The 24,549-nt window shown below is 41.4% G+C and overlaps 1 protein-coding gene across 5 annotated transcripts; it reads left to right on the forward strand.

Moving 5' to 3' along the window:
* The first annotated feature begins 5,084 nt into the window (after nucleotides 1–5,084).
* Nucleotides 5,085–11,323, forward strand: LOC116195474 (PHD finger protein ING1). 5 transcript variants are annotated; one of them, XM_031524696.1, is made up of 8 exons: nucleotides 5,085–5,255; nucleotides 5,928–6,090; nucleotides 6,342–6,413; nucleotides 7,577–7,761; nucleotides 8,226–8,289; nucleotides 9,000–9,084; nucleotides 10,563–10,740; nucleotides 10,972–11,323. In XM_031524696.1, the coding sequence occupies exons 2-8, from the start codon at nucleotides 6,063–6,065 to the stop codon at nucleotides 11,080–11,082; spliced, it is 723 nt and encodes a 240-aa protein (XP_031380556.1). In that variant the 5' UTR covers nucleotides 5,085–5,255; nucleotides 5,928–6,062; the 3' UTR covers nucleotides 11,083–11,323. The 5 variants fall into 5 exon arrangements, with proteins under 5 accessions (XP_031380556.1, XP_031380553.1, XP_031380552.1 ...); XM_031524693.1 differs by having other exon boundaries at nucleotides 5,086–5,270; nucleotides 8,994–9,084; XM_031524692.1 differs by having other exon boundaries at nucleotides 5,086–5,255; nucleotides 8,994–9,084.
* Nucleotides 11,324–24,549: the final 13,226 nt, after the last annotated feature.

Here is a 24,549-nt window from a genome sequence, read left to right on the forward strand (position 1 = left end):
TATGGGCAGCTGAGAATGAGCTAGAGTTGGTGAAATATCCTCCTCGGGCCTGGTGTGCTGTATTTCTTTAGCCATTCTAGCTCTCGAACGAGTATTATAGCGATGTGGCCTCGCTAGTTGCAATTACCCGTGTCCACAACTGTGTAAGTGCGATTACAAAAGAATGTCGTCTAAAGCTTAAAAGTGCCAAATAAATGATTAAATGAAATGCATTAGATGTATGAGTTTCAAAACACTAATGCCATTACATCGATTTGATTCAAGTTCCATAATTTACAAAGATAGTTCATTTGAAAAAGGAAACCTAAATATTAAACCGACACTGTACTGTGCTCGATAACTGAGTGAACGCTACGTAGGTCTGAGTGGGGCAAAAATGCGGCCAACAGACTAAACCTAAGGATGGGAGAGCTTGCGCGCCTTTGCCCACGCTTGGTCCAACGTAGCGCTCAAATGGGCTATCTCCCTGTTCAAGCTCTTTTCGCTCGTGCGTGCCTAAGCTAGCTCCATCTGTAGCTCTCTATGATCTGTAAGCTCTACGCGGGTCTTGGTGAGCTCACGGTGGAGTCAATTTCGCTCTTCCCTGATAGTGTGTAGCTCCATACGCATAGCTGCCTGAGCGGTTCTCTCAGCCTCTGGAGCGACTGCTGGGGGTGCCCGTGGAGTTGGAGCTACTCGGGGCCAAGGAACGGGTGCTGGGTCTCGTGAGTAGAACTAAGCCACGTATGCTGAAGTGGCGGAAAAGGCTAGCACTTCGTCAGTGGGGTGCTCCGAGAAGTAGAGGTCCTGCGTGATGCAAGTATCCCAAATTCATCAAATCTCTCGAACTTGTAAGAACCTCTTTGGGACGGAAAATGATGAGTCTGCCCACATGAACTGATATGCAATGCGATTCGCCTCGGCGGGATGTCTTGCAGGCTACCGAGTTGCCTGATTACTCGGCTAGGGAAAACGAGTGTGCTTCCTAAGTGGCTACTGAGGGGAAGTCCAATGATCTTAGGGTATCTAATGGTCATAGGACCGCCGGGATTCCAACAAGCGGCCTACAAGAATTGTGCTGGTGTGAGCTCCTCCACAAACTGCCTCCACTCGGAAACATTGCGCTCGGTGGGTCGAAACACATGGAGTAGGCGTGCGATCAGAGAGCGGTCGTCGGTGATGTATGAAAATGGATGCTATGAGCAAAACGGTTGGATGTGTGCGAGAAGCCAAATCTGTAGGAGATGTGGAGACCCCCTCATCTTGCCCCGCCGAGTCTCTCAGACATAGTCAAGAGACCGAACGGTCTTAGCCACTAGAGCTTCAACATAACTATGGCCTCCTACCACTTGGAGGATGACTTGGGTGAGTGCCCTGTCTATGAGATTCGAGGCATGCAGAAATATGAGAGTCCCAAAGATGAGAAGAAGGAACTCATGGCAGGCGTTGCGCTGGTAGGAATCTCCGGTAGCATTGGAGCGCACGGATGTATGTCCAGTTCAGGATCCATGTGGTTCTAACGTTGTGCTCCCATCCATTATGAAGCTCAAGATTAACCTCCTCTGTGCGGATGCCCAAAAGGATGGAGAGTCGGCTCTGTAGCGTGGCATATTGGTTGGGCACCACGATATCCTGAGTTGGCATCGGTCTCTGAATGAGGGCTGTGTATTCCTCGACTGTAGGAGTCATCTCAATCCCCTTAAAGTTGAACACTGCACGCTGATGGTCCCAGAACTCAATGGCGGTCATGAGAAAAGTCCAGTCGATGGGGGACTCGACAAGCAGTGATAAGTCTCCCATGATGAGGCGGATGAAAGTGCGGTCGACAGGGCGAAAGGCTCTCCAAATGCGGGTGATCTCTTGACCTGGCGGTGTAACGGAGTCGAGCCTAAGTCAGGGAGTCGAGCAATCCATTCTTACCTAACTGGAGAAGATGTCGGCTCAATGTTTAAAATCAAACCAATGCAATGTCCTAGTTTATTTGAAAACATGCATGCAGGTGCAGAAAAAATAAACTATAATTGTGTCTTTTACATTGTACATCACTATTTCTGAAAAAACAACAAAAGGCTCGCCTAAAAAAAACTAAGGGCCGACTCAAAGACTCGACTTTGAGTCGGTTGATGGCATGAAGGCAAATTTGGTCCAGCATGATGGTCTTTGTTTATGCATTGTTTCAGTGCTACTGAGAAAGCAACTAACTAAGGGTGGGGGATCACTTCCCCAAAATCGAGCGAGGATCTTTGGGGGCCGGTTTGATGGCAGAGTCGACTCGATCCGTTCCCTTACTCGGGAACCTCTGTCTAACCTAGTTTTCTATTGGTCGCCCGTGGGATTTCGAGCGTGGTACCTAGAAACTGCTAGGATGATGCGATGCAAATGCAGAAAATAAATATGCATGAAATAAATGTGCTTAAAATAAATATGCTGAAAGCGGTAAATAAACATGCAAGCAAGCAAGCGGGATCGAGCCCAAACCCACTAAAATGATCCTCAGCGGAATCGCCAAGCTGTACGAACCCGAATATGCTCTCGTTGGGGCCTGTATGCGGACGATCGAATCGCGCGGCTTGGGAGTGTCCACCTTCCCAGGAATGCGTGACGGACACTCGTGAGAATGAGTCGCTATTACCTGTTTACGACCCGAAGGTCGATGGTCGGTGAGTTGCCTAGGTCTAGGGGTAATGATACACCTAGTTTTGCTAAGGCAATGGTCGTTGTGAAATCGGAAAATCCGAGTTCGGGGGTTCACGTTATGTGCGAGCCTATATCTCGCACTCCCTTTCGGTACTCTAGCTTGTTAGGCTTGCCGTTTTATTTATTTACTGTGTGAATTAGGCTGCGCTCGGCTTACACGTTTTGACACCGAAAATTCGATGAACTAAATGACGCGGATTAAGAAACCAAGAGAAAGGTAGGCCTATGCATCGAGAAATCGGTTCACTATCCTCACATTACAATTCATTAGACTGTGACGGTCGACTCCCTGCTAGAACCGAAATCGTGAAGCTTAAGGTCTACTTTTCTCTAGGTAAGCATAGGCCGACTCGATCGGTTCGACGCTTGGACCGTTCATTCACCGACCGGGATTCTTACAAGAATAAATGTACAAAGTAAATGCTCTTACAATGCTCTCAAAATAATACAAATTACAAATTGGAAATGGTTGAACCCCGGTCAGTTCGCGTTCGGTTATTATTCCGCTCAGACTCACCGTGAGTTTAGGGAAAAGATCGAAACCGAAATTCAACTATGCGCTCAGTGAATGAGACGTTGGATCCCGTGATCGATGGTTAGGGTGTTGGACCCCAAGTGCAATGCGACCTATGAGTCGAGCTCGACCCGCAGGAACAAGCAATAGCAGAAAAATAACAGACAATATGCATATAACAGACAAGGTGTTTATTATTGTCGAATTTACGTGGATTACCAAGTTATTAGCCCGGGGTGTTTTGGCATGCAAATGTCATCTACTAAGCAAACAAACGCGTGTAAAACATTTAACATTCGGTTTTGTTTCAAGGACTTGACAAACATGGTATTAGTAGTCAAGTCTCATATGCCTGAATTGCTTTTAAAGTTGTTATGTATTGCGACACTAAAGCATTTACAAATTATGGTAAAACATGTTTTTTTGCCTGAAAAGCCTAAAACTTAATGCCTTAACTCGCTACTGCCCGTGTATGCTTAAGTCGAAGGCATGCTTAGTCAGGCAATTATGTTTTGGTCCAGAATACCCGACTAAATACCCAAAACTATGCTAGAATGACAGAAACTCATCAGTCGGATAAGAAGGGCTATGTAGATGAACATGCACCTGAATAGGTAACCCGTTCTTATCCTAGTACTGTAGTGTTTCTGTCAAGCTAACCATAGGGGTGTCGCTACATTACAAAAAGATGATTTTGCCCCTAACTTGAAAATTACTTTCAGAAAAGGAAAACAACGCTATGCTAGCCACCTCGGCCTGTAGTCGATGTCGACAATTTCCCTGGATCTTCTAGGGTTATGCAAGAATCCCGAAAAAGCCGAAGAACCGGTTGATCTGCCTAGAAGTGATCTAGAAAGATCTTTTGTATCCCGATCCGAGTTACTTGAAATCAGGTAGAAACTTAAGTCAAGATACGTAAGCTCTTCCTAGATGTCCATGCTACATTGGACCGCACATATCGGGATTTTGAAAAAGGCAAGTTTTGAAAAGGGCACCAACGTCCGTTTTGCAACTTGTTGACGCGTGATACCAGTTAATGGTCAATTCGTGTAAACTTGTTAATGCCGAGTGGATTAATTATGTGAGCGTCCCGATTAACCCATTTGTGGAATTATTGCTTGTGAATTATTACCAATGTAGTAAATGTGCGAGTTACAAACAATCAGACAGATCATGAATTGATCGCCTGAATGGAGTCTGAATACTTGAAAAGCTTAATTTAATGAGACGACCAAGACAGGTCTAGGAAGGTCGAGGAAAGGACCCTAATGGCTTGCAAAAGTCTCCAATACACAAATCCGTGCATGTTGCTTGAAAAATAACATTTTTAAAGGCGTTTAATGTGAGATTTGCGATGATATTGAAATTGCGATTGCACAAAATCCGAGAAACGAACCTAACTCGGAATAAAGAAATCACCTTTGACCCGAAAAGTGTTAAGAGACTCTCAACTTCTTACCCTTTTGGATGGCGGAGAGCTCAATTGACTCAAATCGAGTCTTAAGCAATTTCTTCATCCCATTTTTGATTGTTTCTCACATGCTCAAATATCAAACATAATAAATAATACGTACTTTGCAAAGTCAGTATTGTCATGACTTTGAAAAGTATATTTAACATATAAGCATACACAAATATGTTATTTGTGGACCTCCAATCTTCAAAATAGTCTCATGAGCTTCCTAAAATGCATGACCCAATGTCCATATCTAGGTGCCTAACTCGATCTCGATCCAAATCACGACTCAAGTCCATATTTTCTTGAGTGAAAAATGAGTGTGAGCACTCGTGCATGGGAACAAAATTAAATTTGGTCAATATGAAAACAATTTCGGTCAAACCACAATTAAAAATCAAAATTGGGGAGAGTGAATTCCCTTGGAAATTTTCCAAAATCATTTTCCGCTACCTGATAAGAGTGCCTCGCACTTTCTCTCTCGTCCTCAATCCTCCCGTTTCTCTCTCTCTCTCACTCATCCTCAGAGCAGCGATAGGAGGGACTCGACGGCGACCAGACCTCTGCCTCCAGTGGCCTCTATGATCTTCGATGACTCAGCCTGAAGAGGTGCTCGCCAGCAAAGTTCTCTGCTTCCCCACTCGATTTTTTTTTTAATGCTGAGGGATGCCGATTCTCTGGGCAGGGGCCTCTCCGGCTGCCGCCACCCCCTCCTCCGAGGCCACCGGCTCCCACAGAAGGCGCCAGCGACCTCGGAGGAGTGGGTGGTGGCCGCTGGGGAGGCCCCCACCCCCAGAATCAAGATCCCACAGCCTTGGAGGGGAGGGTGGTGGCTGGCGACGAACCCTCCGACCCCCGATTTTCTCCAAAAAAAAATTTTCTTTTTATTTTACAGTTGGGATCTCGTAGATCTTCAAAGGGCTGGAGAAGTTGTCGCTGGCGACCACGGATACCCTCGAGGTAGCCGGAGATCCCTGAGGCCGCAGGCGACAGGGGCCCCCAGCCCCCATTGCGGCTGTGTCTAATTTTTTTGGCTGAATTTTCTTCCTTTGGCCTATTTTCTGATTGTCTCCATTTAATTTTTCCGATTGTGTCTGTCTATTTCCAATAGTGGGAGGTTGTCTTTGTTGAATTTTTTGGTGAAGGTTCTACTTTCGGATGTTTTCAGAGTTCGTTTTCTTGGTGTAGCCAGACATTTAAAGTACGGATTTAATTTTACAAAACGAAATTGTACTCACTGGTCATGTCTTGTTATAATAATAATAGATTATTTACTTACAGGAAGAGAACAAACGCCTGAGCGCAGCTGACGATGATGATCAATTGAGGTTGGAGAGGCTGTTGTAAAGTGGAGACCCGCGATTTCACTTCATGCAATTTCCAATCAATCCGATCATTCAGTGGGAAATCCTGTAAATGTCCTTCATCGATGAATTCCAAGCTGGTAAGTTCAGTTTCGTTTGTTTACCACCCACAATGCACAGCTCCCGTGTGTAGGGTTCAATCGATTATAAGAACCCTAATTCGACTCGTTTGGCAGGACAGATTTTTATGCCATTTAAAACTTCTTCATCACTATTAAAACCTTGAATTGTGAAGCTCTTGTAATGGTTTCTGTTAAATTTCTGTTCATTTCGCGCGGGCTCATCCATGCAATGTTTGGTTGGGCATTTATTGGTTGGCTCTAATTTGCAGACCTTGATGCCCTGCCCTATGCCCTGCAGAAGAAGTATGGACTATTACGCGATCTTGATAAAAGTTTAGAAGGTACAGCTGCTAGAGTACATAGCTATTTTTTTTTTTGGATAATATTTTCATTGCTTATTCTATAAGATGGCACGGTAATCGCAAGCAACAAACGTTTCAGCTCACTTGATGTTATTGAGGTGGAAGATGATGGGATTGTGACTGCCCTTGTCTCAGTAACTCCTTGGGGTCGTACCATTCGACAGCTAGTGAGCTTTACCCAATTTACCTGTAGAAGGAGTGATAGAACATTTATAGGAAGTGGTTAGGGTCTCAATCGAATTATAATGGGAGATGATAATGATTTTTTTCCTCGAGTTTGCCTGGTTCGAGGACTTGCCCCTCAAATCTACTTATGTTCATATAAATCCTGGTCACCAGTGCAAGCCTTGTTTCCAGGGGGGCTGTTTTCTCCCCGTGTTCTCTATTTATTCTTTTCATTTGCTCTTACGTAAAAGCAACTCCTTTGTATTCTTTGATGAGCAAATTAATAATAGAGTATGCAAGGGAAAAGTCAATTGCCTGGTGGCTTTCGTGGAGGCTCAAATTTGTATGTGCAGAAAGGAGACGCTTCAAAGTCGATGTTTGTGTCAGTCTTAGCTGGAGCTGGAGGCCACATTTGGATGTACGGAACTAAAACAGAAGCTTAGACATGGTTGAGTGATCTGAGAGGGACAATCTTTTGGACTTTAAAATGATTTCCTGCATGCATGTGCTTTTCCTATATTTCGCATCTTTGCTGGAAAAACCGCTGTACAAGATTTGCTAGGACAAAGAAGAATCTGAATTTTATTTTTTAACGTGTATAGAGGTGAACACTTAATAGCTTTGTCTGGTACTGGAGAAATTCTGTATTTTAAGATAGTAAGTAGTGATTATTTATGGTTCTCTTTTCTCTGGAAACTTCTTTTGTTAATAAGTTTACATCTGGAAGGGATATGAAGTCAGATATGAAAGCTAGAAACCTTTGCACATGGTTTTGGTCTGGTTTTTAGCTTATGGAAGTTGTGACTGCGATAAAATCAATTACATATAAATTCCAGGATCTGGTAGAGGGGTATTATTGTGATCGGCGCATAATTGAGAAGTTATTTCTATGCTACACTATTACTAATGTCATTTGTATTCAGAGTGGATATGATAAGCTTCTTGATGGAAATTGATTTTGTATGTCTGCATCGCAGATCTCAAACGACAGAATGAGCAACGCTGCGAGCAAGAAATCGAGGATATTAAGCGAGGAATAAAATCTGGAAGCACATTAGATATTTCACTTCTTAGGTTCTCAGATGAGGCCCTTGATGAACAAAAGCATAGCCTTAGGATAGCAGATGAGAAAGTTGCCCTAGCTGCCCAGGCATATGAGATGGTATCAGTAATTTCTACATCTTTTCAGTATTATAGTGATGTCTTTCATTTTCTTCTCTCCGTGGGTGACTTATTAATGCTGCTGCTATTGTTTAATTCTCATAATTGTCTTTTACCTTGCCATATGCGAAGCAATTATATCAGGATTTCATTTAGTTAATTCGTAACATGAACTGGAAGATGGAGTGTAAATTAGAGTAATGGACCTCCTGGGAAGACTTGCTGACAGTTCTTTTTAATGGTTGATAGCCCTTGTGTACATGCAACTGCACACATACATACGTGACTCTCATCTTGTTAGTGCTCGATAATGGCTGTCCCTTTTACACATCTGGATAAGCACTATGAGTACTACACTTACTGTTATGCAATGTGAGGCATCTTAATATATTAACACATGTATTATATTGGTATGATCTGTTTTACTTATGCACTCAAGGCTGAATTCGTCTACACGTGAATCAGGTAGATCAACATATACAGCAGCTTGATCAGTATCTTAAAAAGTTCAGCGAAGAGTTGCGACGTGGTACTGCCTTAATTTAGCATTTTCTCCTGCATTGACTCGTCACATGTCTCCTCCAATTCTTTGAGATTCTCTTTCAATGGTTTTCCTCTTTTGGGCACTGTCTATCACTTCTATTAGCTCTTAGAATGTGTATTTTGCAAGTATAAAAACTTTTGGCAATTCTGTCAAAATTGGACCAGATCTTCTGGTTGACATGGTGACTGGACAGTTGTCCACTTCAGAGTGGCCGTAAATGTTGAATGATTGTTAGACCAACAAAATTGCTACGACTGGCAGTGCCTAATGAACCAATAGAGATTCAACTGATCCTCTGAAAGAGGCTTAGATTTGAATTGACGACTTATAAATAAGTGAAGTTCAGGGAGTAAAATGAATGCTTAGAGTAAAATGAATGCTTATGATTTTAATTTGGAATTCCCACAGATTTGGCATTTGAATCCTGCAATTCCAAAAGAGAAAAGTTGGCTGTATTCAGATTTGGAAAGTTTGGTCTGCAACTTGCTTCAAGAGAGGAACTTCAGAAAAGAAGGAAATTACAGAAGCAAGCTTGATAACTTTGTCAGATTGTTCTTTTGAAAACTAACTATACTTGTATATGGTATCATTCAGCTGGCTGAGCAGTTAGTCCAACTGATTGAATTGTGATCCTGACATGAGGCTGGTTCACTCTTTGGAAAACTTCTAAAATCATTCTTTTCTGTCAGAAACAGATTTTGCTTCAGGTGGGGTGCCTGCCTCGAATCATGACGTAAGGTCTGGAAAGGGTGCTGAAAGCGGTAGAGGAGGGCGTAAGAAGTAATTTTCTGGCTTCTATGTGATTTTGACCTGATTTACTGCCGTTAGTTTCTGGGTTAAGTAGTCTGCACTTGTGTATTTGTTTGAGTCTGTTGAGTTCATTTTGTCATTCATGTGTTGGATGATAGGAGAGTTTTGCCCCTGATCCCTTCAAGGATTTCATTAACTCCATCAGTTAAGTGTCGTAATTACTGATTTGGAGTTCATACATTGTTTTTCTGGCCACCATACATAATATATTTTTTAAATTAAAAAAAAAAATTGAGATACTAAGACACGTGAGGTTGAGGAAGATACAGAGGAAGTCAGGTGGCTTGTCCCCTGCTGCTGTCACCTTCAAAGAACTCCCTTATGGCCTCGATCTGACCATATTAGCATGCCTAGGCCAGGGTTGGCCGGCCCTGGTTGGAATCAACATGAGTGCATGCAGGTCAAAGTCAAAGCAGTGATACTGGCAGTGAGTGCAGTGCCAGGATAGGATTGGGCTTAGAAGATAAGGTTGGCTCATTCTGAGTTTGCATTTGGCTTGGGTTCAGGTTCAGTTCTTCCTTTTTGCTGTTGTTGAACCAAAATGTTTCTCCATTCAATAAAAGTTGCCACCTTTGGGCTTAGGCCCCTTATTGCACCGAAAAATAAAATGTTGTGGACTTTGACAGCGGAATAGAAAAATAATGCTTTCTGATTTTGAACTCCAAAGACAGAAGCATGAGCCAGCTTGATGCTTTGTTATTGGTTCTCTGATAAATGAGAACCCGGAAGCAACAGAAGGTAATGAGGTTAGAAATTGATGGAGCACCCTAGCCTCGTAGTTGTGGTATTTATAGGAAGCGAGAGAACCCTCCTTTTTACAGCAAATGGGCTTTAATCAAGTCATCATCTATCATGACTTTGCTCTTGGACCTATAGTGGGTGACTGTCCTATTTGGTCCATCTGCATAGAAAATAATGGTGAGAACTGAGAGAGCAGGATGGAGGGGAGGTGGACTTACTGATATGGTGTCAAAGTGCCTTGGCTTACTTATTTTGTGCAGACTCAGGAGTGTCCTCAAGTTTGCGTGCACAAGAGACTGTGAGGGAGTGGTAGCAGCAGTATCAATTCAACTTACTTATTTCTTCTTCAGCCCAATGCTCGCGTTGTTTTTTCATTATTGAAATGATAATTTATTAACTTCATGAATCCTGAAAATGAAAACGAAAAGGATAAATTTTAAATTTAAAGGTACAAAACCAAGAAAGCACTTTTTCCTCAGTTTTTACATTATCATTAGCTGGTTAAGCAAGTGATGCATTTATTAATTGCATCCTGTGCGATATATGTAATCATGCTCCTTTTGCTTCACGATGACAAGTTTCCTATTAAACATCATCCTAAAAGTACTCTCATTTATAGAGATTTAGATGTTCGAAACATCAATTTTTGTTGAGCAGTGATAAAGTCTGGCAATGACTGTTCTTTATGGTATTTCGCTTATCATTAGGACACGTTTGGCGACTGCAGCAGCAGCTGTGGCAGCAGCAACAGAAGTAGCTAGTACAGCAGCAGCAGCAAATTCTGCTGGCGTGGATTTGGACTTACCGGTTGACCCTAATGAGCCCACCTACTGCTTTTGCAACCAAGTTAGCTTCGGGGAAATGGTTGCCTGCGACAACCCTAACGTACGTAATTTTCGATATCCCAATCCTCTTTGGTTTCACTATCTTACATTGCAAACGGAAGAATGGATTCACCTCAAAATATTTTCACCCTCTCTGATGTTACTTATGGTATGAAAGTTTTGAACATGACCAACACTGAATCGCGAGTAAGATAGGACCATTATCTCCTTTATTGCAGCTTCTATTCATGTTCTTCTTTCTCTGATGAGAGAAATACTTGGTCCTTGACAGTGTAAGATAGAGTGGTTCCATTTTGGGTGCGTGGGTCTGAAAGAACGGCCAAAAGGTAAGTGGTACTGCTCAGACTGTGCTGCTACAAGGAATCGCCGGAAAGGACGATGAGTGGGACTTCGTTCTGTTCCCTCCCACAAAAGTATTAAGAAGAGAAACTCTCCATATTTAGTAAAAGGTTTGCAGTGCCTGCTGCCTGTGTATGTAAACTGTTTTGTAGCTTAGAGTAGTGCTTTGATACTGTGTTTGTTGCATTTAGCATTTAGGATCAATAAACGATTGGATTCGAGGACTTGTCACCTTACTGATTGTCCTCCTGTTGATTTAATTATTCAATCGGTTGTTGCGAAAAGTCTGTCGATCTCAAGGTTGAATATTAATCCACAGTTGAGAAGTGAGGTAGGAGCCATAAACGGACCAAATACTAGCATCAGTGTACTTGGCATTTCCTTTCCACGGTGTGAGGGAAAAGTCTCCGCACTTCTCGCTGCCATACAGAGCTTTGAGGTGGTTGGGGGCTGGACAATGGATATACGTGAAGAAATTAGGATAAGATGGCGGTGTGAAGGAAAAGTCTCCGCACTTCTCGCTGCCATACAGAGCTTTGAGGTGGTTGGGGGCTGGACAATGGATATACATGAAGATAATTAGGATAAGATGGAGGTTACCGATTAGTTATATGTGAATTCGATTCCAGTTATTTATAGAAGATTTCGGTGATCCCAGTCCATATCAAACTTCGGACTATTGTAAGAATGAAATATAATAAAAGCAGACTCAGAGCACCAATTTTTACTGGGATTTCAGTGAGTTTGAATAATCTATAACTATTCTTTTTTAGATAAAAAATAGAAGTCTAAAAGATTGAGTAAATTCATGGTAGCTTCATTTGCACAATCCATTTATATAAGTAATTATCGCTTATTCTTATGGAGTTGAAAAACTGAAATTGGAGATATATATTATAATTTTAAAAAATTAAAAATTAGAAAAAATTACGCCAAAAGTACAACGTAATGACGTATTACAAAAGGTTTTTCTTTTGTAACAATGTGATACAAAAAAATTTTCCCCGACCGTAATCAAATGCATTGCATCATCTGTCAGTTTGACGCTGTTCACCTTTTTTGATGTGGCTATTACCCGTGGAGGGAAAATGTCATGCCACCATGGCAAATCAGAATATTTTTTTAAAAAAAAGCCTATTTCAAGATGGAAACTTTAAACAGAGGTGAACACTGAGAGGGAGAAGAAGGGTTCTCTGTTCGTGGGTTTTTCTCGTTGTTTTTCTCTGTCTTCTCTCAAGCAAGGAACAATCTTTTTCGTGGATTTGTGTTCGACAAAGGCAAGAGAGCAGTTGTGTGACGAGTCAGGGAGGTTTGGCTGACGATCCACACTGTCTACATCGGACATGGCTCCCATGTATGGTTAGAAGCATCCTCGCATCTTTAGATGATGTAGTTGGTTAAGTTTTTTCCCAGTAGATGAACACGCAAAGTGATTTTATACGATTTTGAAGTCAACCTGCACTCGGGTGTTAACTTGATGATGTTATGAGGGCTCTGACAGTACGATGGAAGAGAGAGTTTGTACATTTTCCTTGTTTTGGTACGTATTTGCAATTTTAGGACTGCGTTTGTTCATGATACTAATGGGGTGTGTATGCTCGTGACATGTGAGGGTTCAGAGTTTTTTCTTAATCGAGTTATCATCACGGAGATACTTCGGAGAGGGACATGGCATATATTGTTTATGCGGGAGGTCAACTGCAATATGTAGATTTTGTATCTGCTGAATACATAAGCTTGCTAGAGATAGATGAAGATGTTGAGGAAATTGGAATATCTGGATATGCAGCCTACTATTGGACTACTGAGACATATAGATTGGCTGAGACTTTGAAGGAAATTGAGAGTGATAAAGATGCACTAGAGATGGCTAATGAAAGCTATAAAGCTATAAGGGCAGGGAGATATGTGCCCATCTACATAGTCAGTAGAACACAAGAAAAGGTGATGGAAGAGCTAAGTAGAGAAACTATGAGTAGTGGTGTTGTGATAGAAGAGATAGAAGATGAACATCCTTCATTGCCCATAACATAACTTACTCCAAAATGCGGACAACCAAGGAAGCGTCGGCCAGGGTTTCCTTCCGTCCATAACGTTCTCATCGCGGCGACATCTCCACATTGGCAGATCGGGAGCAATTTTGTGGATTCCACGATAACCCTAACAGCCCCGTTTGGTTGGGCGAATAAGAATTGCGAATCCGGCCCAATTCGGTCGGATTAGCAATTCTTTCGTTTGGGTGCATTTTCGGGCTCGGAATCGCTAATCCAAATCCGGCCCAAATCCGAGAATATGCTGAATTGCCAATCTGGCCTTGGAGCCCGGATTTCCAAATCTGATGGGGGTCTTTAGTCAATTGCCCTTTATGACCCCAAGTTCACTACAAATTTTCAAAATTCTGCCACTACTTTCCACCAACTCTACCACGCCGCCTCCGCCGTCGCAACCATCGGACCTTCATCTCCATTGTATCTGACAACAATTTCCAGTAGATCTCCAGCTGAATAATACAAATCCACTGGGAAATCAACATAACTTGCATCGCGAGAGGGATATCGACTTGAAAGGAAAAAAAGAAAAGATACATGGAGGGAGAGGCAGAGCTCGTGAGCCCTCTGAAGTGAACCTCCAATCACGTGAGGCTAGGGCTCTGGCTAGCCTCGGGTCACACGAGACTCGGGTCTCTCGAGCCCTGATTGCGGTGAGCCTCGAGCTCACTACCTTGAGTGGGGAGATATCTCATTTTCTATCCTTGGCCTGAGCACTGCCAAGGACGCCGGAACTTGCTCGGGACTCGGCAGACCCATGGCTCAGGAGCCCTATGTTGGGCGAGCCATGGGCTAAGGAATAGTTCCTTATAGATACACTTAATTAATTAATTTGCCAGAAAAATTTCATTTTAGTTTTTATATTTAAGCGTAATAAATTTAGTCTTTGAAATTTAAATTTATCCCATTCTTTATCCCTCCTCATTCCAATTCCCTCCTCATTCTAATCCCCTCAATTCTTATTCCACCAACCAATAACTTCTTATGATCTGCGTATTTGGCTCTCAATTTGTGATTTCGGGGTTATATCCTTGAAATTGGGGGTTCTTTTTTTTAATATTCTGATTTTCCACTGTGGCACGACAATTTCCCTTCATTGACAGTTTCGCTAATGTTTGGCCACGTCAAATGGGCAATATACACGTCATTTGCCATGTCAGAAAATGTAAACGGCGTCAAGTGGCAAATGATGGGATGCACTTGATTGCAACCGAGGCAAAATTTTTTTGAACCAATTTGTAAAAAAAAAAACCTAAACCATATCGTTACATTTCATAAACTTTTTGTACTTTCAATATAATTTTCCCTATCTATTGTGAGTATGAACATTAAAAAATGTTAACTTAAAATGCCAAAACTTCAATGATTTCAAACAATAAAATAACTAAGTAAAATTTTAAAATATAAATAAAGTAAAATTTTATAGGCCTTCTATTTTTGCTGCCAGAGAACGAGAAATTAAAATAAAAATCAATTCATTTTTAAGGACTCTTTGATGAAAGAATAGTTGGTACAATTGATTGCCCATTAATGAAAAGACAAATACAATATTTAACTTAGGTCTTACAACTCTCTTACAATTTTAAATTTGTCACAAAATTTTTTATAGAGCATAAAATATATATATATATATATAACAAGTAGCATAAAATTACAAAATATATTTACACTTTCAATCCATAGCTTTGTTTGTAAAAAGAAATAATTAAATTCTAAAAATAATGAAGTATTGTAATCTGACATATCAATGCAAAATGCTCAGCAAAATCCCATAAAAAGAACTACCCTTACTGCGTGGGATACCAAGAATCTAATGTCACTACAAATACAAGGATGCAACCCCCATTCGAGTGACGAAAGAGAGATCAGGTGCATGACACAATTAAATATCGCAGATTCGTTAGACAAAAATGAAATTGCGGTTGTATAAATTATCAACGGAATGAATAGGATCACTCCATCTCAGCACCATAACCTTCACTTCATAAGGCCTGGGTCAGCTCCGACATAAGACTCTGACCTACTCAGCCCAGAGGCCACCTAGCGTGGCCAGTATATTGTATGGGAAATGCTGCAGCAAGTTATGCATGAGCATCCCGTATTGCTGAATAGATCACCTACTCTGCATAGATTAGGGATACAGGCATTCCAACCCATTTTAGTGGAAGGATGTGCTATTCTTTATGTCCATTAGTTTGTAAGGGATTCAATGCGGACTTTGATGGGAATCAAATGGCCGTTCATGTACCTTTATCTTTGGAGGCTCAAGCGGAAGCTTGTTTACTTATGTTTTCTCATATGAATCTCTTGTCTCCAGCTATTGGGGATCCCTGTTGCCGTCCAAACCCAAGATATGCTTATGCGTTGATGCGGACCTCACGAGAGATTGTGAAACCCGACGACCAACTTGAATCGATCCCAGATCGCCAAACACAGATTTAGATAAAGAGAATTATTGACCCGTTATTTATAGAGAAACAAGAACCAACAATATCAAAACAATGATTATTGACCCGTTGTTTATAAAGAAACAAGAACCAATAATATCAAATTATGCTGAACAATCACAAGCTGTCACACTTGTTCGTTCGAAGAAGTTCAATGAAGAACAAATGAGAAAATCTCACCAAAATACCAAAATAGTCTGCCTATGATCAGTTACTCAGCCTCCTTTATATAAGCCTAGGAGAAATTAGAAACTAATAAACTTGGCAATTGGAATAACCTTAGTTTTCTAAAACCAGAAATAACAAAAGAAGCTAAATACAGGCTATCTAGAATAGTTGGCAATCTTTTATTCCATATTCAGCATCTCATGGCAAGTCAGTTGAATAAAGCCCTTTGGAGACTCAATTGAATTAGACTCCTCTTGGCCCAAAAAGCCCATCAGCAAGCTCTCCATAGCTTGTTGGATTTGTCTGGCCTTCGCCCGTGTGATTGACCCACTCGGAACATGCAAGGCTCCAAGATCTTGTGCATCAGCTCCCTCTTCACGAGTTTGACTTCCAAGCTCGTGTGCATCAGCCTCATTGTCATGCCCATGATCCTCATCATTCCCCCACTCTTCAAAAGGATTCGTCCTCGAATCGAGACCTACATCAATCGAAGAAAGATTAGAAACATTAAAAGTTTGGCTAACATTATACTCACCCGATAAATCTATTTTGTAAGCATTATCATTTATCTTGGTTATGACTAGGAATGGTCCAATTCCTCATGGACTCAATTTGGATTTCCATTGGTTTGGAAATCTTTCCTTCCTCATATGAATCCACACCCAATCTCCTGGTTCAAAAGTCACTTTTTTTCGTCTCTTGTTGGCACGTTTAGCATATTGTTTATTCTTCTTCAAGATATGTTGCCTCGCTTCTTCATGAAACTTTTTCACCATATCTGCCTTTTTCTTTCCGTCAAGACTAAAAATCTCACTCATAGGCAAAGGGATTAGATTCAAAGGTGTTAATGGATTAAAACCATACACAATCTGAAATGGTGAGAAGTTAGTAGAAGAATGTACTGTACGATTATAGGCAAACTCAATAAACGGTATACAATCTTCCCAAGACTTCAAATTCCTTTTTATGACAATACGAAAAAGTGGACAACGTCCTATTAACCACCTCGGTTTGCCCATCCGTTTGGGGATGACAAGTAGTTGAAAACAACAATTTAATTCCTAACTTTTCCCACAAGACGTGCAAAAAATGACTCAAGAACGGGCCTGTTTGGATTCCCAAACACCAAATTTTAACTTTAACTTTAACTTTAACTCAACACACTACACAACAAAAATACACATTTCCCAAGTCAAAAATTTTAACTTTAACTTTAACTCAACACACTACACAATAAAAACACACGTTTCCCAAGTCAAATTTATAATCACATCTCATTTGTCATTTTTCACAATCAAAATCAAAATCAAAATTAAAGTTACTTTAACTCTGAATCCAAATGCACCCTTAGCATCCCAATCACTAACTATGGTCTTAGTTATCCCATGCAATCGCACTACCTCCCTATAGAACAAATCAGCAATATGTGTGGCATCATCAGTTTTGCGGCATGGAATAAAATGAGCCATCTTAGAAAATCGATCCACAACTACGAAAATGGAATCTCGTCCTTTATTAGACCTAGGCAATCCTAGGATGAAATCCATGGATATATCAGTCCAAGGCTCATTAGGAACAGGTAAAGGCATATACATTTCATGACGTTTGACTGTTGATTTCGCCTTCTTACAAGTAACACATTTAGAGCAAATTCTCTCGACATCTCTCTTCATGTGCAGCCAAAAGAAATGTTCTCTCAAAATATCCAAAGTCTTAACTACCCCGAAATGACCCATAAGACCTCCCCCATGCGACTCAAGCACAAATAATTCACGCATAGAAGAATTAGGAATGCATAGCTTATTCTCCCTAAATAAGAATTCGTCATGCTTCTAGAACTTACCAAATGTACCCTTTTTACATTCACTATATATAAAACCAAAGTTAGAATCTTGCATGTACAACTCCTTAAGATGTTCAAACCTAAGAAATTTAGCAGTTAGAGTATAGATAAGTACACACCTCCGTGATAATGCATCAGCTACCGCGTTTTTCTTTCCTTGCTTGTACTGAATCACGTATGGAAACATCTCTATGAATTTGACCCACTTGGTATGTCTCCGATTCAGCTTGTTTTGCCCTTTCAAATGCTTCAATGATTCGTGATTCGTGTGTATGACAAATTCCTTCAACCACAAGTAGTGCTGCCACGTCTCCAAAGCGCGGACCAAAGCATAGAGTTCCTTGTCATATGTAGAATAATTCAAAGAGGCTCCACTTAGCTTCTCACTAAAGTAGGCAATCGGTCGTTTTTCCTACATCAAAACAACACCTATACCAATCTCAGAAGCATCACATTCAATCTCCAAAGTTTTCGAAAAATCAGGTAAAACCAATAAAGGTGCAGAACAAAGCATTTCCTTAATCAAATTAAATGCTTGCTCTTGCTCTACTCCCCATTTGAAACCTATATCTTTCTTAACCACTTCCGTCAATGGAGCAGCCAAAGTACTAAAATCCCTCACAACCTATAAAAACTGGCTAGACCATGAAAACTTCTTACCTCGGTTACGGATTTCGGCGTCGGCCAATCCTTAATTGCTTTCACCTTTTCCTCATCAACCTGAATACCCTTGGAACTAACAACAAATCCCAAAAACACAACTCGATCCATGCAAAATGTACATTTTTTCAAGTTAGCATATAATTTTTCATATCTCAATGCTTGAAGCACGCGTCGCAAATGATGAATATGATCCTTCAAGCTCTTACTATACACCAAGATATCATCAAAATATACAACCACGAATTTTCCAATGAAAGCACGCAAAACATGATTCATGAGCCTCATGAAAGTACTAGGAGCATTAGTTAATCCGAATGGCATAACTAACCACTCATACATGTTAGGAATTGGTGTATGCCCTAGAGACAATCTATCATCAGTTCTGTAATATGACATGTATTTCATTATATTACGAGGCATTTCTGTTATTATGTAGATTGCGCTAAATATGATTTTACACAATAATGTCCTTGGAATAGTATGTTCAATAGGCATCAAGTGTGACTTGATTGTGAGATCCTATAATTGTCGAACGTTATTCCTAAATGTCCCTAGTCAAAGCATTATCATTAATTAGGACAACGATAATACGGTTAGACTAGTGTGGGTGTTGATTGATGACCAAGTCTCATAGGTCATGGATATGGAGATATCAAGTCACACCACATGTATACATTAAGAGTAATGTGTATTGGACTGACCCGCCATGAGATTGCTACATAGGTTGTTACGTGACTGTCATTAGCATATCTCAAAGTGACTATAGTGTAATGGTCCTTTGACTTGAGGTCACCATGGATTCCTACATGTAATGTCATATACTTTGATACTGTTAAATGCCACTGTAACAGGCTGGTTATAAAGACAGTTATTGGGTATACCACAGAGCATGGAGAGGAATGTGAGTGATCAAGATAGGATTTGTCCCTCCTACGAAACGGGAGGGATATCTCATGGCCACTTCGTGGTTAAGTCTAAAAGTGTATGCATACCCAAATGAGTCGATATAGCGTTATCGAACTCATTTGTTCTGATAGACTTACCCGGTAAACCAAGAAAGAGAGATATTGAGCCATATAAGGATGTCATCGACCATGCCTTGGGCTCAATAGAGATATAGAGGACAAATAGATTATATTACACGGTAACGTAAGTCACAAGGTTCGTCGAGAAATTGACTTTCCGATTACTTGAGTAACAGCGATGCATTGCTAGATGCCGCTCACTGTTTGTGATATTGAAATAGAGATTTCGATATTACTGTCAACGTAATTGGGAACCTACAGGGTCACACACTACGACTAAATTGACGAGATATTTTGAAATAAATAAAATCGTCTAATAGAGATTAGATGATTTAAGGTGCGACCGATTAATCGGATATTTAATGAAATTAAATTTATCGATTAATTAGACCCGATTTATTAGATTTAATGGTGTGCTTAGTGGTTATTTTCTATGGAACCACTTGGAGCCCATTATGTGAAGACACATGGACCAATTATTTTATAGCCACTTAACATAATTGTATGGCTTACATGTGGCTATCCACATGTCATGTGGAAACCCAAAATTGGGCAATCCCACATCGGTGGGAGAAACAAAATTCTCCTCACCAAAAGCTTATATATATGTAAATGTATATGACTGAGAAGAAAAAAAACAAGATACAATTGCATATATAAATATATATGTGTATGCATGTGTATAAGTATATATAATTTGAGTTGAATTGTTCAATTCAAATTAGGTTTATTAGTCTAAAAATTTCGGGTGTCGCATCGGTGTTTCTTTCGAGTGTTGGTCGCTAGCACCGCCGATATCGAAAACTCGTCGACAAAGTCGGTGTGGATACCAGTAGAAGTGTCACGCGTGGGACGCTCGGTCAACAATTTTAAATATTACAGGTACGCTTTTATTTACTCTTATTCTTCTAGTAGGTCTTGGAATTAGTTTCACGGGTAGGAAATTTTTGAATTTTTGTTCTTTTACGCTTCCGTAGATCATGTGAAACTAGCAATTGGTATAAGAGCCTAGCTAGTTAGAATTTGAGTAGATAATAGCATAAAATATAATTTTATGCTTGGTACTTGCGTGATTATGTTTGATATTTGTGGTGCATGACTGTTAGACATGGACTATGTTCTAGTTGTGCTAGTATAATAGTTATGCGTGTGGACTATTATGTAATGGTTACATAATAGTGTATGGTGAGATCGATTAAATGTTAACAAAATCCCTCAAAATATTAAGTCCATCTCCTTCCACCGTGTAATGCTCGTCAAGACCAAGATCAATGAGTGTGTAGACCTTGCCCTCGCATGATGCCCTCATCTATCCTAGTAAGACGTGGTGTTTACCAGTGGGTCGGACTTAACTGAGCAAGCTTAATAGGATTAGGAGTTCAGAGGTATGTAGTTGGGCATCGATTTACAAGATAGATTTGAATAAAGAGTTATTTACCCAACTAATCAAGAGTTGCATGTGATGCAATTGGAAAAGTGAGTTCCCTACCTAAATAGCCAGTTCTGGGTGAATCAGCCCTCGCTGACTCAGAACTTGGTGAGATATGGATCTTGAACTACTATGAGAATGATATTCTCTGAATCAATGTTGAGGATCATTGATTTGATATAAATAGTGGGAGCAATATTTAATAAAGTCCTCATTAAATATTGTTGTGTCATAATACTTATTTTGCATATTTCTGTGGTAGTTACCATGGCAGGGAGCACTTCTAGTACTTTCTGTTTGCAATCTGTCCTTGATAAGGATAAACTGTCAGGGAATAATTTCCTTGGTTGGTATCGAAATATGAGAATTGTTCTCACCCAAGAAAAAAAGCTATATGTCTTAGAGCAACCTCTTCTTGGGCCACCACCCGACGATGCCCCCCAAGCTGAGAAAGATGCTTATAGTAAGCATCATGATGATGCCGTAAACGTCGGATGTCTCATGTTAGTCACCATGGACTTGGAGCTTCAGAAGCAACACGAGAACATGAAGGCGTACGATATGATCGTGCATCTCAGGCAGCTCTATCAAGAGCAGGCCCGACATGAGAGATTCGAGATCTCTAAAGCACTTTTTCAGGCAAGGTTGACTGAGGGTAGCCCGGTGGGTCTTCATGTACACAAGATGATTGGGTACGTCGAGACTCTGGGAAGACTAGGATTTCCTCTAGGTCAAGAGTTGGCCACAGATTTAGTCCTACAGTCGCTGCCCAGCAGTTATAGTCAGTTCATTATGAGCTATAATATGAATGACTACAATAAACCATTGCCTGAACTGCTGTACGGACCCGAATGTGGACTCTCGTCGGGGCCCGCATTGCGTGCTTTTAGATCGCGCGGCTTGGGGGTGTCCACCTTCCCGTGGGGACGCGTGACGGACACGCGTGAGAGAAGGAGTCGCCACTTATCATTTTACGACCCGAAGGTCGAGGGCGGATAAGTTACCTGGGTCTAGGGGTATGGAACACCTAGTTTGTTGTTAAGGCATTGGTCTGTGCGGAACCGGAAAGTCCGTGTTCGGGGGTTCATGTTACGTGCGGGCCTATATCCCGCACGCCCTTTCGATACTCTGGTTTGCTAGGCTTGCATGTTTTATTATTTACCGCGTGAATTAAGCTGCACTCGGCTCGCACGTTTTGACACCGGAGATTCGATGAACCAAACGATGTCGGTTGAGAAGCCGAGAGAGAAGTAAACCCGTATGTCGGGGAGTTGGTTCACAATCTTGCGTTACAGTTCATCGAACCATGGAGGTTGGATCCCTGCGTGAACCAAAACCGCGAGTTCTTGGATTTACTTGTGTCTGGGCGAGCATTAGACCGATTTGATCAATTCGACTCTCGGACCGTTCGCTCACCGACTGGAATTCTTACAGAATAAATGTACCAAATAGAATCCTTACAATGCTCTCAAAACAATAAATACAAATTACAAAAGGGTCGAATTCCAGTCGTTTCGCGTTCGGTTATTATTCCACTCTAACTCACCGTGAGTTTAGGGAAAAGACCGAAGAACTGAAATTCAATGGACGCTCTCAATGAATAGGGCGTTGGATCCTGTGAGTGTTGATTAGGGTGTTGGACCCTGTGCTCGATGATTAGGGCGTTGAACCCTAATATTATTCGGCCTAGGGATCAGGCTTGACCCGCATGGCAAACAGGTGCGGAAAGATAACACGCAACATGTTAATAACAGACAAAGTGTTTGTTATTGTCGTGTTTACGTGAATTAACAGATTATTAACCCAGGGGTGTTTTTGCAAGCAAATGCCATATGCTAAACAATCAAACATGTGCCAACGTTTTAGCATTCGGCTTTGTTTTGAGAACTTGACAAAGAGAGTCAAATCTCAGGTGTGTGGATTGCTTTTACAGTTGTTCTGTATTGTGACACTGAATTACCACTGAATTAACCAAACTCGTGTTTTGACTCTAGATTTGGAATCTAGAATTCCTCCTAACCATTATCTAGTGTTTGGTTAGGTCGAGTGAAAGGTTAATCAGCATTTCGCATGTTTTCTGACAGAGATAACCGTTCTAGTTACCCGAGTCTATGTTAGGATAATAGAAACTCATCAGTTAGATAAGAAAAGGCTATGCAGATGAACCTGCACCTGAACAGGTAGCCCATTCTTATCCCGTACTGTAGTGTTTCTGTCATGCTAACCCTAAGGGTGTCGCTGAATTGTGAAAAGACGATTTTGCCCTTTATTTGAAAATTGTTTTCAGAAAAGGGGGAAACATCGCAGTGCGGGCCACCTCGGCCTGTAGCCGGTGTCAACCAAATCCCTGGATCGTCCAGGGTTGTGCAAGAACCCCGAAAAAGCCAAAGAACCGGTCGATCTGCCCGGAAGTGATCTAGAAAGATCTTCTGTATCCTGACCTGAGCTACCTGGAATCAGGTAAAAACTCAAGTTGAGACATAGAAGCCCTTTTCAGACGTCCATACTACATCGGACCGCGCGTTTCGGGTTTTGAAATTGATAAGTTTGAAAAGGGCACCAACGTCATTTGACAACTCGTCGACGCGAGTTATCAGTTAATGGCCAATTCGTGTAAACTTTATCAGTGTGAAGTGGGTTTAATCATGTGAGCGTCCCGATTAACCCGTTCGTGAAATTAATGCTTAAGGGTTGTGCCGAATGCATTAATTGTGGAAATGATTCGTTATTCGGCAACCAAGACAGGTCAAGAAAGACCGAGGATGATTCGGCCAATAATGGCCGGAACACCTTTTGATCCTAATAGGCCCAAAAGTGTCTCCGAATTACGAATCCATGCAAAGTTTGGTTTGGAAAGACATTTCATGTGAGATTGCGACAATAATGTAAATTGCAAATTACACGAAAGCCGAGAACGGACTCAAAACGGGAAGAGGAAGCCTCATGCAACCATTACGAGTCTAAGAGGCTCTCGGTTATTTCTCCTAGGAGATAGCCGAGAGGTCCCATGGCCCGAATGGGGTTCCACGAGGTTTCCCCGTCTCGTTTCGAATCATTTCTCGCATGCTTAAATGACAAACATGATAAATGACACGATTAAACGAAAGTCGGTATTGCCATGATTTGAATAACGCATTCGAACATGGAAACATGCACAAACAAGTTATTTAAGGAATCGATAAAACAATACCGACTTCATGCGCGTGAGAAAATACGATGAAACTCGGGAATCAAGCTTGGATCGGGTCAAGAAGATCGTTCCTTGCCCGAAAGGAGCAAGAGAGCATTCGGTCACCTCCCTTGGAGGGAAACCCGTGAGCTCTTTGCCTTTCCCGGGTCGGGATGTTCTTCTCGACTACGATCCAAGTGTTTCTCGACATGCTAGCATATAAATCAAGGATAAATATGCATGATATAACATGGAAAATGTATAAAGATTAAAACTTGAAAATAAAACATACATAAAACCCCTTATAACTCCATAAACGCAACGAGAATGTAAAAGTCCTAGCTTCTCTAAGTCGGGAATGGTCATACCTAATCCCGAGATGCGGGATGGGACCTTCAAGAGTCGGGTTGGACCGTTGATGGGTCGGGTTTGGGCTGTTTTCCGTTGAACAGACCCGAATGGCACATAACAGATCCGGCTGGAATGCTGGACAGACCCGACTGGCACAAGTCGGGTCGGACGTCGCCACGGAGGCTCCCGATGGAATTTTGAGGCAAGGTCGGCGGCCTTGGGTAGCCAAGGGACCCCTCTAGGTGACCGCGGTGGTCGTTTGTTCCCAGAGTTGTCGGGTCGACCCGTACAGTCCTGCAAAAATCACCCAAAACAGAGCACGTCTGGAATTTCGGACCCGACTGGCACAAGTCGGGTCGGACGTCAC

Source organism: Punica granatum, chromosome 2, assembly GCF_007655135.1.
Source record: "Punica granatum isolate Tunisia-2019 chromosome 2, ASM765513v2, whole genome shotgun sequence".
NCBI lineage: Eukaryota > Viridiplantae > Streptophyta > Magnoliopsida > Myrtales > Lythraceae > Punica > Punica granatum.

What these genes read in the sequence shown, in the direction of transcription:
- LOC116195474 (XM_031524693.1), top strand. Translation starts at nt 6,063, where the DNA reads ATGTCCTTCATCGATGAATTCCAAGCTG. An exon ending in CATCGATGAATTCCAAGCTG is followed by an intron (nt 6,091 to 6,341) that starts GTAAGTTCAGTT and finishes TCTAATTTGCAG; the next exon opens with ACCTTGATGCCCTGCCCTAT. An exon ending in TCTTGATAAAAGTTTAGAAG is followed by an intron (nt 6,414 to 7,576) that starts GTACAGCTGCTA and finishes TCTGCATCGCAG; the next exon opens with ATCTCAAACGACAGAATGAG.